Here is a 15,434-nt window from a genome sequence, read left to right on the forward strand (position 1 = left end):
GTCTCCGGATCTCAGCATATGAGTGCCAAGTGCTAATGCATTTTATATTCTTCCTCCGTATCAGGAAATTTCAGTCTGCCAAGTAACAACGGAAACTGCTGATGCTGGGGGTCGGGGTGGGAACGGATGATGCATAAACATGCTGAGCAAAGGAGCACTCTGATAGATCCACTCACCTGCTTTGAGGTGTGTTTGGTCAGAGAGGTCAAACCTGCAGTGCAATCGCTGTTCTTGCCACCCAGCATGGCCTCCCTCGCTCACCACAAACAAAATGTGCGATCAAGAGCAACAAGCTGTGTGTTTGTGTGCCTTGATTATGCCTTGTCAGGTCTTGATGCTGCAAATAATGATGTAGTCCTAAATTGTCCCCGGTTCCACATGCAGCGATGAGAACATGTTGACACAGCGAGCGGAGGGGAGGGGAAACCTCTATCAGCCCAATTTGTACTTGTTTACCCCAGCTGTTGGGACGCGGGTGGCGCTGTGAGTTAAACCACAGAGCCTAGGACTTGCTGATCAGGTCTGTGGTTCAAATCCCTGCGACGGGGTGAGCTCCTGTTGCTCGATCCCTGCTCCTGCCAACCTAGCAGTTCGAAAGCACGTCAAAGTGCAAGTAGATAAAAAGGTACCACTCCGGCAGGAAGGTGAACGGCGTTTCCGTGCACTGCTCTGGTTCACCAGAAACGGCTTAGTCATACTGGCCACATGACCTGGAAGCTGTACGCCGGCTCCCTCGGCCAATAAAGCGAGATGAGCGCTGCAACCCCAGAGTCGGCCACGACTGGACCTAATGGTCAGGGGTCCCTTTACCTTTACCTTACCCCAACTGTTAAAAAACAAAACCAAGAGTCCTAGCAGGAAAAAATGGTGGCAACACATCTAGGTACCTACAGATATACAGTTGCCATTTTTCCCCTGGTAGGGCTGTTGTACTTTTTAAACAGCTAGTTAAAAAGCACCACTTCTGGCTGATAAAAGGATTCCCCCCCTCTTTTATTTCCCCCTGGAATCAGCATGTTGGGAAAAGCGACACTTACTGTGCGTGAAGAAGTCTTTTGGCCCCGTACTTCCAGTCCCAAGTAACGAAAACCATAAAGATACTCAAATCCCACATGTGGTGGGAATGTAAAAAAGTGAAAAGCTTCTGGGAAATGATATATAATGAGACGGAAAAAAATGTTGAAATATACATTTATAAAGAAACCAGAAGCATTTTTACTGGGCATTGTAGGAAGTGATATAAATAGAAAAGAATGTAAGCTGCTTTTATATGCAATGACGGCAGCAAGAATATTATTGGCACAAAAATGGAAGCAAGAAGAATTACCGACGAAAGAAGAATGGAGGATGAAATTAATGGACTATGCAGAACTAGATAAACTAACAGGAAGGATTCGAAATCTGCGGGACCAGAAATTCACAGAAGACTGGTGTAAATTTACAGACTATTTGAAAAGTAATTGTGATGATCAGACTACGTTTGTAGGTTTGCAAGAAGTTTTGTGAGATGAATTATTGGAACTTTTGCAATAATGGATAAAGGGGAGGATGATTAGCTAAGATAATTAAAAGCAATAGGAATTTAAGAAATGCATAAGAAGCAGTTAAAACGGTGGATCATCAGAGGTGCTGATGGAAGTCTAAAAAAGATTGTATAAGTGGTGAAGTTTTGTGGTATGTATTATAATTTATATGTTAAAATTAATAAAAATTATTATAAAAAAGATACTCAAATCAAGCCCCAAATCATCTGATATTGTACAGGTCTTAACAAAACAAAATCCCTGCCTCCATGAGCCTCTGCACAGTCAGCTCTCCCTCCTTAAGAGAAATGCTTCAGACATTATCAGAGCATGGACATGCTGCCTTGCCATTGCTGTTTATAATACTGTTCAATAGATGACATCTCCATCACCCTGGCCCAGCCAGAAATGAAAAGAAAGAAGGTCCTTCATTCAAACCACAAAGTGGCTCTTTACAGAATTTGCCAGAGTAGCACGGAATCCAGTCTCCAATAACATGGACCACACTTAGGTGAGACTCTATTTCGAAGGCCTGCTTTTCGTAAACCATCCCCCCCACCAGAGCATTTGGCACACTTCCCCTGAGGTTGCTCCTCCTCCTCCGCTGCTCTGCAATTCATCTGCAAGGTCCTCCTTTCTCCTGCACGGCTTGGCTTCCTGTCAGGTGCAGAAATGACATAAGCAGCAAGGCCACCCCTTTAGACAAGGCCCTTCGCTTGAGCGATGCCAGGAAGCCAAACCATCTGGATGGAAGACTTGACACGTATCCAACTCAAGGGTGGGAGGAACTGCAGAGGCAAAATAAACCACACACACACACACACACACACACACACACACACTGGGAAAGTAAAGTACAGATGGCTGCATTTTGCTGTGAATGCTCCAATGTTAATTACACTAATAATTTATATTAATAGTTTATACTGAACATTAGTATAAAAAATATAAGATGACCCAACTGGGTCCTTCGTCTTCTGGATTAGTATTCGCTGAATACGATGATTTCTCATCATCTCAGTGGTTAAAACTGCTTTCTATCTTATTAAGGCAACCGACAAACAAGAGCTCCTCATAGAGGCTCCTCTGTGTTGGTTTGTTTCCCCTGCTAGCTTGAGTCAAGGGCCTATTGTCTCCCTCTAAGCTCATTCTCTAAACACCATAGTCCAAAACTCCTGAGCTGTGAAATTTCTGTTCCTTTCGACCAGCTGCCTCAGCGCGTGAGCTTCTCTCTTGGACTGCTCAAAGCTCGGTATCCACATCTCCCGCAGAGCCGTTCTGTGCGTATTGCGAGATGAAAAAACAAATGGTTGAGGTTTGGGGCAGCTCAGGTGGCTTGCTTCTGCATTCCACTTTTTGGGTAACATTCCCTGGTTGAGAGAGAAAAAGAGAGGTGGGAGGACACAATCTGAATTTTATCAACCACCACGTAAGCAGGGATGAATATACACTCACTTCCACTTAAATAGTGTGTGAAAATATCTGGGAGGAATTCAATGAAGCACTAAATTAAGGTCCCCTAGGAGTGTAGCCAGTTATGTTAGTGGAATGACTTGCACAAGAGAAAGTGCAGGAAGCCAGAATGGTTCTGATGGCTGGTTGCACAACAGACTGTTGCAGTCACAACCTGTCGCACAGCCATCTTCCACTAGCACAACTGTTGTGCTGGATTTCATATTACACAGGTATTATCACCATCATGTATTTATTTACATAGCGCCATTTGTGTGCATGGCTCCGCATTGCGAATGCAGCTCTCCGTCTGAAAAAGACTCCCCTCCCCACTGAGCTAGGAATGAGGTCTACATGTTCGCTCCGTGTAGCTTCGAACGGCTGAAACATGCTTGATGCATTTAATAATAATAATAATAATAATTTTTTATTTCTTATTGTATCCCGCCCTCCCAGGCCAAAGCCGGAGTTGCAAACTTGACAGGGCTTGGATGAAAATGTGCCTGCCACTTCTTGCAGTCTTTTTTAATGCTGCGGCGATTCTGTAAACAAGCATTATGTTTCACTCAAGAGGCTGTGAAATATTGCCGTTTAATAAACTGTGGGCTGTCATTAGATCTAATCATTGCTCCGTAGGTCAGCCTTGGCTGCCAGCTGAAGACTAAGTCAGCAGCAATTTCACTCAAGGCAATGCCTGGTGAATTATTTCGCTGCAATATTGTAGGCAGCTGGAGTTGAACTCACAGAATATGAGACTGGGGGGGGGGGAGGGTATTAGAAAGCAAAGAACCTGTGGCCCTGCAGATGTTGTTGGACTCCAACTCCCTTCCACCCATGACCATGTCCATGCTGCTAAGTCTGATAGGAGTTGGAATACAGTGGTACCTCGGGTTAAGTACTTAATTCGTTCCAGAGGTCCGTTCTTAACCTGAAACTGTTCTTAACCTGAAGCACCACTTTAGCAAATGGGGCCTCCTGCTGGTGCTGCGCCGCCAGAGCACGATTTCTGTTCTCATCCTGAAGCATAGTTCTTAACCCGAGGTACTATTTCTGGGTTAGCGGAGTCTGTAACCTGAAGCATCTGTAACCTGAAGCGTATGTAACCCGAGGTACCACTGTACTACCACAGCTGATATGCCACAAGGTCCTTATTCCTCTTATAAAGACTCATATAAACTCGGGACTCTGGGAGAACAACATCTGCCTTCCTTTCCTTGGGAGCTCTCCTTGGTCCTGGAGAGCTTGTCTCTGGCCCTGCTTCTATCTGTCAGAACTCATACATCACACCTGCCACAAAGTGACTCCACTCTACAATTAGTACCTGGCAAGTCTGACTCATGAGATGGTGCAAGCCTGGCTATAACAGGGCAGATGGCTTTATAATTACCTTTGCTTGTCTCCTCATATTTCCCCATATTCTAGTGCACACCATGCATTCAAAGGCATCTATGTAATTGTCCTTCATGATATCTTGCACTCCCCATGTGCGTTCCTTTATAGCAGCAAGCAGGTGTTGGTTGGAGATGTCCCCTTTCAGCTTCCATTCAAGGTAGGCCTCATATTTCTCATCATCTGCATCCAAAGCTTTGATGTACTGTGCCAGGTCCTTGGGGTGTGAGAATCCTGTGACCAGGATTGCACTCTTATTGCTAGGAAGCCAGTCTTTGACGCTAGGAGAGCCATAATAAACTGGTACCACACCCAGCTTCAGTGGTCTCCAGAGCTTTTCAGTGATATAATCTTCACAGACAGCATTCTCAAAGGCAAGGACAAATTTGTACTGAGCAAGTATCTTGTAGAAGTTATCGTTATCCATGGAGGCAGGGTTTTCAAGCTGCTCCGGCAGATCTCTGTTATGCAAGCAGGCACCATAGGAGTCTACTTCAATGTGAGCCATAAGCTCCTGTACATAGCTGTCCCGGTCAGAGGGAGGATCGCAGTCAGACTGTACATATACGAGGGGCGCGAGTCTTTTCCTCAAGCTGTTCTTGTTTTGCAAAGGAATCATGTACCTCCGGGATTTTAAGGCCTCAATGCTTTCAAGGTACTGTGTGGTGAGTGGCAGGTGTGAGTGGCGGCTGAACGTTGCCGTGTGGTTGAACAGAGTGATGGCAGGTCTCTGGAAGAGCTTGTAATTGTTTTTGGGTGACTCCTCGTGGAAAAGGGCCCAGTCATGGTGGTCTTTTCGGGGGAGAGGTAAACTATCTATGCTGAAGTCAGTACCTAGATGTTGAAAATACAAATGGGAGAGAAAGAAACCAGTATTGCTCCCAGTGAAAGAAATATCGGAAAACATTATTCAACCTGGCTGCGCGTCCATGAATGATATGAACAGCATATTACCAAGGCAGCATAGTATTCACGACCATCACCGCCCCTCTCTCGCCTATGGCTCCCCCCCCCACAACATCTTACTAACATGCAAAACAAGTGGGACCCACAATGGAATGTTGCATGTGCTTCTGTTGAGAGAGCCATTTTCCAGCATACTCCATTCCATTCCCCTTTCTCCTGCCCCAAGATTGCCATTCCACTCATCACACACACACCAACAGTTGGATAGCATGCCTGTTGAGATGCTTAGTTGTCAGAAGCAAGCCAGTGGCAAGTCACACTGTGCAAGCTGGAGTTAATTAGCAAAAACATGACCACTTGGTGGAGTGTCAGACCTAATGAGCACAGCAACTCATCTCTGTCAGGTCTTGCTTCCTATGAAGTAGTCATTGAGAATGAAGATCACAGCTGCCTAAGTACCCTCCTCTCCATGGTCCCCCCCCCCCAAGCGATAGGAGACTGTGCCTGTGTGAATCTAACTTCTCCTTCGCCCTTTTCATGCCTCTTCTGGTTCTGGGAGACCAGGGGGGAAGGGAGCTGGTCTCAGCAGAAGGGGGAGACACCCATGACTCTTCACCAGCCTGACTCATCTCTGCTTCTTGGCCTCCCTTACCCCAATTTCATGCTTCAGCCTCTGGTTCTGGACTGTTCTCTGCCACAGACTCTCCCAGCTCACTAAACCCTGTTACCCCTTCAGATTCCAACACCTTCTCTTACCAGTCCTCCTTCTTCTCCCTCTGACCATTCATCATTGTCCCACCACCACTCCCTGAGCATTGAGCCTTCTTCCCTTGGTGGTTCCCCAGCTGGTTCTTCCCACCATTCCTCTGTGTCCAACCAGTCCATGACATCAGTCCTCAGTGAGCTATTCACAGATATACACTTGGGTTCTTCCTAAAGCTTTTTTTTTTTTTTTTTTTTTTGGTACTTCTAGTCCTTGGAGTTCCTCCAGATCTTCTGAGAACTCCCAGTTCTGTGTGGGTGATGCCATTTTAGCTACAAATGGGATCCTGATTCTGAGGTTGAATCCTGACAAGACAGAAGTACTGTTTTTGGGGGACAGGGGGCGGGCTGGTGTGGAGGACTCCCTGGTCCTGAATGGGGTAACTGTGCCCCTGAAGGACCAGGTGTGCAGCCTGGGCATCATTTTGGACTCACAGCTGTCCATGGAGGCACAGGTCAATTCTGTGTCCAGGGCAGCTGTCTACCAACTCCACCTGGTACGCAGGCTGAGACCCTACCTGCCCGCGGACTGTCTCGCCAGAGTGGTGCATGCTCTAGTTATCTCCCGCTTGGACTACTGCAATGCACTCTACGTGGGGCTACCTTTGAAGGTGACCCGGAAACTACAACTAATCCAGAATGTGGCAACTAGACTGGTGACTGTGGGCGGCCGACGAGACCATATAACACCGGTCTTGAAAGACCTACATTGGCTCCCAGTACGTTTCTGAGCACAATTCAAAGTGTTGGTGTTCACCTTTAAAGCCCTAAACGGCCTCGGCCCAGTATACCTGAAGGATCGTCTCCACCCCCATCGTTCTGCCCAGACGCTGAGGTCCAGCGCCGAGGGCCTTCTGGTGGTTCCCTCATTGCAAGAAGCAAAGGTACAGGGAACCAGGCAGAGGGCCTTCTCGGTAGTGGCGCCCACCCTGTGGAACGCCCTCCCATCAGATGTCAAAGCGATAAACAACTACCTGACATTCAGAAGACATCTTAAGGCAGCCCTGTTCAGGGAAGCTTTTAATGTGTGACATTTTAGTGTATTTTTGGTCTCTGTGGAAGCTGCCCAGAGTGGCGGGGTACAAATAATAAATTATTATTATTATTATTATTATTATTATTATTATTATCTAAGCAGGTAAGCAACAAAGGCTGCAGCAAGGCAGTTCCTAATGGGTCTTCACAATATAAAACAGTTAACACTGCAATCCTATATACAACTGTAAGACCCATTGAATTCAACAGGACTTGTTTCTGAGTAGACATTTATAGGACTGCACTGTAAGTTTATGCTAGTTTTCTGTTTGGAGTTCATAAAACATTGCAGGATAAAAAGTGCTGTGATAGGTATCTAAAGTTATATATAAAAGGATGCTATACATTCTGAGAAAAGCTCAATAAAACTTGATTCCCTTAAACTTCCAGTGTTCGGGTCTATCTGAATAATAAATCTCTCTAGATGTGGTTTTGAATTATAAAGGGAATATCCTGCGGACATGTATTGTGAAAATAATATTTTTATTACAGCTCTGAGGAGAGAGATAATAAAGTCAGTTTTGTGCTTGACAGCCAAAATAATTCAGCCCAAGAATCACCAGCTCCATGGGAATCGTGAAACTTGTTTCAAAACTTTTATCTACTTTTCCTGCTCCTGGATTTGAGCTGTCTCCATTGGGGGCAGCTGCATGTATTTAAAGAGAGTAGCCGCATGTTGTGACTTGGGTTTCAGAAACGGAGGCTTTGACAACATTAGCAGCAAAAAAATTGCAGTGCACCCACTAGAGAAGTACTGAATACAATTTTTGAAACTGCATTAAACTGGGGAACTATGAGCACCCTCAAGTGGATATTACAACTTTTTGGTGATATTGTAAACAAACAGAGTCCAATTCTTGCTGAGAAAATAAAGTCAGAGCTGTCTACTAATGGTGAAGATAAAGGATATGCAGAGAGAAGCCTATAAAAGGATATTTCCAAGTTGAAACACTAGGATGACTGATTGATTCGATACAACGCATTAATCTTAGCCAAGCTGATAGACAATATGTCTTAAAGGATGGAAGAGATGATAAAAAATATGCTTCAGACCAGAAAAAGACAGAGAGGCATTACAAGGTTTATGATGAGAAAATGCAGAATAAGATTGCAATTATGAGCACATTTCATACTTTAATGTTTGTGACAAAATAAATAATGGTCTAAGTTACGGATGGGCAACATGCAGGTCACTGACATAACTGAAGTTTTCTTATGCTCCCCATAGGTATTTTCCAAGAGCTTTTATTAAAGTAAGTAGCCAGTCCTTATTTAGTAAGTAGCCAGTCCATTTAGGCTTGAACTGAGCTCATGGTTTCCTGTCACACTTAAGGTATTATTAAGATTTGCAATGCTAAGATGATTGTGTGTTGTTGTGAAAGGTACGTAGATTTTTCACAGATTGTACTTTTTACATCTTGTTGCCATTTGTCCTCATTGTTTGCAATATTTTTTCCTCTAAAAGTGTGTACATATGCACACACACACACTCTATAACTGAGGATAACAATTCATGCACCTGAGGAAATAAACATAGTTTATGCCCAAGTAAATCTGTTGGTCTTTATAGTAACGCTAAAATTGGGTTTTTTGCTTGAAAATAATATGACTACCCACTGGGACGTGGGTGGCGCTGTGGGTAAAACCTCAGCGCCTAGGACTTGCCGATCGCATGGTCGGCTGTTTGAATCCCCGCGGCGGGGTGCGCTCCCGTAGTTCAGTCCCAGCGCCTGCCAACCTAGCAGTTCGAAAGCACCCCCGGGTGCAGGTAGATAAATAGGGACCGCTTACCAGCGGGAAGGTAAACGGCGTTCCGTGTGCTGCGCTGGCTCGCCAGATGCAGCTTGTCACGCTGGCCACGTGACCCGGAAGTGTCTGCAGACAGCGCTGGCTCCCGGCCTATAGAGTGAGCCGAGCGCACAACCCTCGAGTCTGTCAAGACTGGCCCGTATGGGCAGGGGTACCTTTACCTTTAATATGACTACCTCTCTGAAAACTGACTATTCACATTAATTATCTCCATTTCCAGGGTTCAGCTGTGAGTGCCAATCTTTATATAGCCAAAATGGAACTGTCCCCACATAAAAAGGAGGTTTCAGCAGACTTGAGGAAATCTCAGGGTTTGCTGAAGTACAGAAACATCCTTTGGGGGGAGGGGACTTAAGGCAGTAAGATCAATGGCCATAGCATGCTCACTGACCATGGTGGGGAACAGAAAACTCAGAAGAAAGGAGGACTGAAATAGAGTGGCTGGAATCCCAAACAGCAGACCCCGAAAAGCAGCACGCCACGCTGCAACATTCTGTTGCAGGCCCCACTTCTTTTCTCTGTTATGCTTGGCAGCTACAAGATAAATGAACCATGTGAGCAAGGGGGAAAGGCAAAGTCACTCATCATCTTGAAGAATAAAATGAACCAGCCTCTTACCATAAAACAAAAATGCTTTAGTCATAGAGTTGTGCTGATAGGTCCTGTTGATAGTAAAGAAGCAAGTGTCTTGTCCGCACCGACCAAGCCGCCCTGTCTCTCCTGTCAGCGGAGACCACCACAGCAAGATAGGATATCGGTCGTTGTTCAAAATGGTCTTTGTATCGCTGGGGAGTTCCGGCTTCTTTACAAACAGATAGGTGTATTTCTGCCATTCTTCATCTTTCAGTGCACTGTTTTGTGAAATTGAGGTTTTCGTCATCTTCCTTTCAGACTTTCCAAGCTCTACAACCACCTTTCAAGGGGAAAGAGAAATCTATCCTTATTGAAGTCTCATTATACATGGCACGAACTATCATTCTGTATAACAGAGCACCCACTGAGGCCTGCTTTAAAATGGAGAAAACAGTAGGCCCTGGTCTCTGTAGAATTTAGTTCTAGTAGATACAGTGGTGCCTCGCAAAACGAAATTAATCCGTTCCGCGAGTGTCTTCGTCTAGCGGTTTTTTCGTCTTGCGAAACAACCCTATTAGCGGCTTAACGGATTAGCGCTATTAGCGGTTTAGCGGCTATTAAAGGCTTAAAGGCTTAGCGGATTAGCTGCTAAAAGGCTATTAAAGGCTTAGCGGCTTAGATAAAGGGGGGGGGAAGCGAAAAAAAAATCTCAAGACTCGCAAGACATTTTCGTCTTGCGAAGCAAGCCCATAGGGAAATTCGTCCTGCGAAGCAACTCAAAAACAGAAAACCCTTTCGTCTAGCGGGTTTTCCGTCTTGCGAGGCATTCGTCTTGCGGGGCACCACTGTAGTAGTTGGGGAAATGATTCAATGATTGTGACCTTACTATTCTCATGTGACTTATGGTGTTGGGTTGGTTGGATTATTGTTTTCATCATTAGGCTGCCAACTTTTCAATCTCTTAACAGTATATCCCTGAGAAGCTCAGGCTTCCTCAGCCCTCCAGATGTTTTGAGACTACAATTCCCATCATCCCTGACCACTGGTCCTGCTAGCTAGGGATTATGGGAGTTGTAGGCCAAAAATGTCCAGAGGGCCAAGGTTGAGGAAGCCTGCATTAGCTCATAATATTTACCTCCATACAGTGGTACCTCAGGTCACATACACTTCAGGTTACAGACGCCACTAACCCAGAAATACTGCTTCAGGTTAAGAACTTTGCTTCAGGATGAGAACAGAAATTTGGCTCCGGTGGCGCGGCAGCAGCGGGAGGCCCCATGAGTTAAAGTGGTGCTTCAGGTTAAGAACAGTTTCAGGTTAAGCACGGACCTCCGGAATGAATTAAGTTCTTAATCTGAGGTACCACTGTACTGCTAAAAGCTTCACATGTTAATATCATGCATGCATCAAATTCCTTTACTAATGAAAAATCCATCAATGGGGGAAGCTCATCAGCAGAGGGCAGAGGTTGAGAGAGTTGACTCAGGGAAGGGATGTTGCAGGAGTACACAACTCCCATCAGCCCTGACCATTGGCCATGCTGGCTGGGCCAGATGAGAGCTGGGAGCCCAACATCCATGGCACCAATAGCGGCCCCAATATTTTGGAACACTGTTCCTACTGGATGTAATTCAGTGTAGTGCTAACTGTGGCATGCATGCAAGGTCTGCTCACGCAATAAGAATTCCCTCCTTCGCCCCCTTTGTCTGGGTGTTCCCCCAACCCTCCAGAGCAGATTTAGGGGGGCATGGGTAAAGGAGACAGTGGGAAAATCCTGACGCAGGAACAGGCCTTGTTCCATGCATGCGCAATAACTTAGTTCAATCCCAATGAAATCAGTCAAGCACCTACAATTTTGATGCTCTGTCATCTACTGAAAACGAGGTGTTTTTGTTTTGGTCTTGTCAGGAGTTTTTATTTAGAGAAATCTATTGTTGGTCATTTGCTTTGATGTATTATTATATTTTAGTCGGTTGTGTTTTGGGTGCACACAGCCACAATATTTTTCTTACACGAGTAGGTGCCTTATAAATAAATATAAATACAATCTGGGTGGTCATGGAGACGCCGCATCCCCGGGGTAGAAAGATAGGCAAAAGAGGATCTCCCTTAGGCCCTGGGTACCTAGGGAAAGGTTATGTGGGACTGTGCTGAAGCTGTCTGGGTGGGCAAGCCTGCCCTCCCTTCTCTTCATGCCAACAGTCCCGCCATAGAATCATAGAGTTGGAAGGGACCGCAGGGGTCATCTAGTCCAACCCCCTGCAATGCAGGAATTCTTTGCCCAATGTGGAACTTGAGCCTATGACCCTAAGATTAAGAGTATGGCATGTTTCAGCCTAAATCAGTGCTCATCTCCTGACCCTGAATATCTGTAGTACCTGGAGGGTAACAAGCAGAAAAAAGATGGCCATTAAGCAGAAGCAGGATGCCCAAAATCTCTTCTTCCTCATTGCATTCATGCCTTATTTTTGGGCATAGGAAGCAGGTGTTGCCTCTTCAGAATTGCTGCAACATACTCCGCAGATGGTCTTAACTGCTGTTTCCCTTCACCTCCTGGTCCTTTTCCATTGCCACCAGTGATGGGGGAACCGATGCCATCAAGGGCAGTGATGAAAAATTTGCCGCATTTCTGATCTTCTACCATGCAGCTTCTTGAACCAATGGCTTCTTGGAAGCGAATGCATCTGCTAAAGGAAAACAGGGCAGAGGTGTGTTTTAGAGGCACTGGTACAGCCAGTTTGATATACAGTGGTACCTTGGGTTACATACACTTCAGGCTACATATGCTTCAGGTTACAGACTCTGCTAACCCAGAAATAGTACCTCGGGTTAAGAACTTTGCTTCAGGATGAGAACAGAAATCGCGCCGCTGCGGCGCAGCCGCAGGGGGAGGCTCCATTAGCTAAAGTGGTGCTTCAGGTTAAAAACAGTTTCAGGTTAAGAACGGACCTCTGGAACGAATTAAGTACTTAACCCGAGGTACCACTGTACAGTGGTACCTCTAGATGCGAACGGGATCCGTTCTGGAGCCAGAAGCGAACGCAACCCGTGTCCGCATGTCTGCGCATGCGCGGGTCATGATTCACTGCTTCTGCGCATGCCATCATTTTGACCGTCTGCGCATGCGCGAGCGGTGAAACACAGAAGTAACGCGCTCTGTTACTTCCAGGTCGCAGCAGCGCGCAACCCGAAAATACTTATCCCGAAGCTACTGCAACCCGAGCTATGACTGTACTGCACTTCACTTTATATCAGAAAAGAAATTGGACACAGATGTTATTTCATCGTAATCAAGGCTTTGTGTGTTTTATGTCTGTCACCATACAAGTACAAAAGAGAACAGCCTTTCATTTTAGGAACGGAATTCTGCAGTCCAAGAACTTCAGCTTTCTTTATATATAACAGAGTTTCTATTAGTTTATAGTCCTTATGGGCTTTGTGCAGGCAACCCCCTTTTAAAAACTGGTGTTCCACTGACCGCTTTCTAGTCTGCAGGTATGGAGGCTCATCTAAGTGTCAAGATATACATACTTTTGTTAGAAGACCAGCAACTTCACATTTGAGTCCTTTAGGACTCTACATCTCTACAGAGTGCCATCTGAACCCAATGATATGTCAGTTTTTAATTTGTCAGTAAGGCCTAAAACCTTGTCACCACTCACTTCTTCAGGTTCCCTTTCCAAAAAAAGTTTGTTCAGGCACAGGAATCTATCTGCCCTCAGACTTCCAGTGTGAACAACTCATTTAATTTCTCTGTCATCTTGTTTGCCTCTTTTAGAACGTATCTGACTCCGGTCATTGCGGAAAGCTCCCTATCTCATTTCCTGCTACTGCTGTACTTAAATATTTTCTATGGTTGGCACTTATGTTTTTAGGAACATGCTCCTCAAGCTTTTTGTTGTCCCCATCATTGTTTGATTGCATTTATGTTAACAAAAGTCTGTATTTATTTATTTTTTTCATTTGCCCAAGTCTTCCATTTTCTGAAGGATGGCTTCTTGCCTTAAATAGTTTCATTGACTCTGCTTATTAACCATCCAGTGGCATCCTCTTACCCCTGGATTAACTGTCTGGGACAAAAAACCTGAAGCAATTTGTTTCCTTTTCATGGGATACTCCGGCGCAGCACTACTGTTAACTAGCTAAGGCTCACACAAGACAAGACCTCTCACTTTAAACAGGGTAGTACAGTGGTACCTCGGGTTAAGAACTTAATTTGTTCTGGAGGTCCATTCTTAACCTGAAACTGTTCTTAACCTGAGGTACCACTTTAGCTAATGGGGCCTCCCGCTGCCGCCATGCGATTTCTGTTCTTATCCTGAAGCAAAGTTCTTAACCCGAGGTACTATTTCTGGGTTAGCAGCGTCTGTAACCTGAAGCATCTGTAACCTGAGATACCACTGTATAAGGATCCCTTTGACTAGAAGAAGCTTCCAGAGTCAAAGTTGCCAACTTTCCTTTACTGGCCCTACTCCTCTGCCTTGAACAGTAGTGACAAGCATAACTACTACTACTACTTCCTCTTCTTTTTAAGTAAAGCTGTTCCTGGCACAAGGATAAAATAAAATGTGAAAATTAAGCAAGCAAACGTTTCCCCATCAGCCTTCTGTTACAGGCACAAGGGACCAGGCAGCAAAACACGATTAGAAATCTGAATTCCTATCCTTGTTTCCCGATGGGCTGAAAGACTCAAACGGCCCTTTTATCAGGGCAGCTGGGAGGGCGGAGGAAAGCTTCAGGGAACCAAGAAAGTCTTTCTTTTCTCTCTTTTCCCCAGTCCTTTAACATACAACAGCCCCAAGCGGCTCCTTCATCTTTATAGCATTGTGTAACATCCTAGACTGCAGGAGATCTGTCTCTCTCTCTCTCTCCCTCTGTGTATGTTTATATATCTATATTTATATTATATTTTTAAAAACTCACCCCTGATAACAGCTCTTCCGTCTTGTTGCTGCTAGGCTGTTTTTTGTGGGTTGGTTTTTTTGTTTTTTACTTTCAGTTTGTACTTCTTTTTTTTAATCGCCCTCGGGATTACGGTAAAACCTGGAGAAGGATCGGAAAGCTACAGTGCTAAAACCGACCGTCCGTTTGGGAAAGCGCCTGGGAAATCCAGTTCATGAATTCCCACGTTCCGGGTTTCACTTAGGAACCAGCTTCGGGAAGCAGAGCCGGAGCCAGGAATTGCGGAGAGAGGCGACGTCGTCGTCTCTCTCTTTAGATTTTGTAAAGGAAAGTTAGTCTAATTGCACTAATAGTATCAGCATTTTAGCGAAGTCATTCCCTCCCTGGAAGAAACCATCCCCCGAGCCAGGCGATCTCGGTAAGCGGGGTAGGAAACAACAACAACAACACGCAATTAAATAAATTAAGCATCAGCGACAATCTGGGGTTTTTTTGGGAGAAGGGCTTCGGGCTTCCCGTTGGAAAGAGCGCGTTTAAAAGAACCGGCGGCTGCGGCTCTCGCCTTTTCAAGGATGGACGGCTGCTGCATTATGCTAAAGCTCTTTGCCAGCGGGAGGACTGAGCTGCGTCAGTGGAATACATACATATATCTTTACAGGAGCGCTAAAAAGCCCTTTGAGATCATTCATCACGAAGCAGCTGAGGATCACACACACACCCGAATCATTTAAGGCCGGGACAGTTCCGTCTTTTATCCCTTAATAATGCTTAGCATGTCTTTACTTAAGGTAATTTGTGCATCACGCCTTCTTCTCAGGGAGAGTTCACATAAAACTGAAAATAAGAAATTCAGCAGCCAGCAAATTATCGGTCTTATCAACTCTTCAAATATATATTTATATGCATAGATAATTTGAAACATGCATACTCTTCAAATATATATTCATATGCATAGATCATTTGAAATATGTATACTCTTCAAATATATATTCATATGCATAGATCATTTGAAATATGTATACTCTTCAAATAGATATTTCAAATTATGTATGCATATGAATATATATATATATATCTACTCTT

General features: G+C 44.9%; 1 protein-coding gene across 2 annotated transcripts; it reads right to left on the bottom strand.

Annotated features, from left to right (window-relative positions):
* Positions 1 to 1,863: 1,863 nt before the first annotated feature.
* Positions 1,864 to 14,590, bottom strand: FUT10 (fucosyltransferase 10). Of its 2 annotated transcripts, none has more exons than XM_080986899.1 (5): positions 14,373 to 14,590; positions 11,828 to 12,133; positions 9,495 to 9,789; positions 4,363 to 5,198; positions 1,864 to 2,893 (listed from the first exon to the last, which is right to left on the bottom strand). In XM_080986899.1, exons 2-5 carry the CDS (start codon positions 11,906 to 11,908, stop codon positions 2,669 to 2,671), a joined length of 1,437 nt encoding a protein of 478 aa, XP_080843025.1. In that variant the 5' UTR covers positions 11,909 to 12,133; positions 14,373 to 14,590; the 3' UTR covers positions 1,864 to 2,668. The 2 variants fall into 2 exon arrangements, with proteins under 2 accessions (XP_080843025.1, XP_080843024.1); XM_080986898.1 differs by having other exon boundaries at positions 11,828 to 12,136.
* Positions 14,591 to 15,434: the final 844 nt, after the last annotated feature.

This window comes from Podarcis pityusensis (genome assembly GCF_964106645.2).
Source record: "Podarcis pityusensis genome assembly, chromosome: 17".
Classification (NCBI taxonomy): domain Eukaryota; kingdom Metazoa; phylum Chordata; class Lepidosauria; order Squamata; family Lacertidae; genus Podarcis; species Podarcis pityusensis.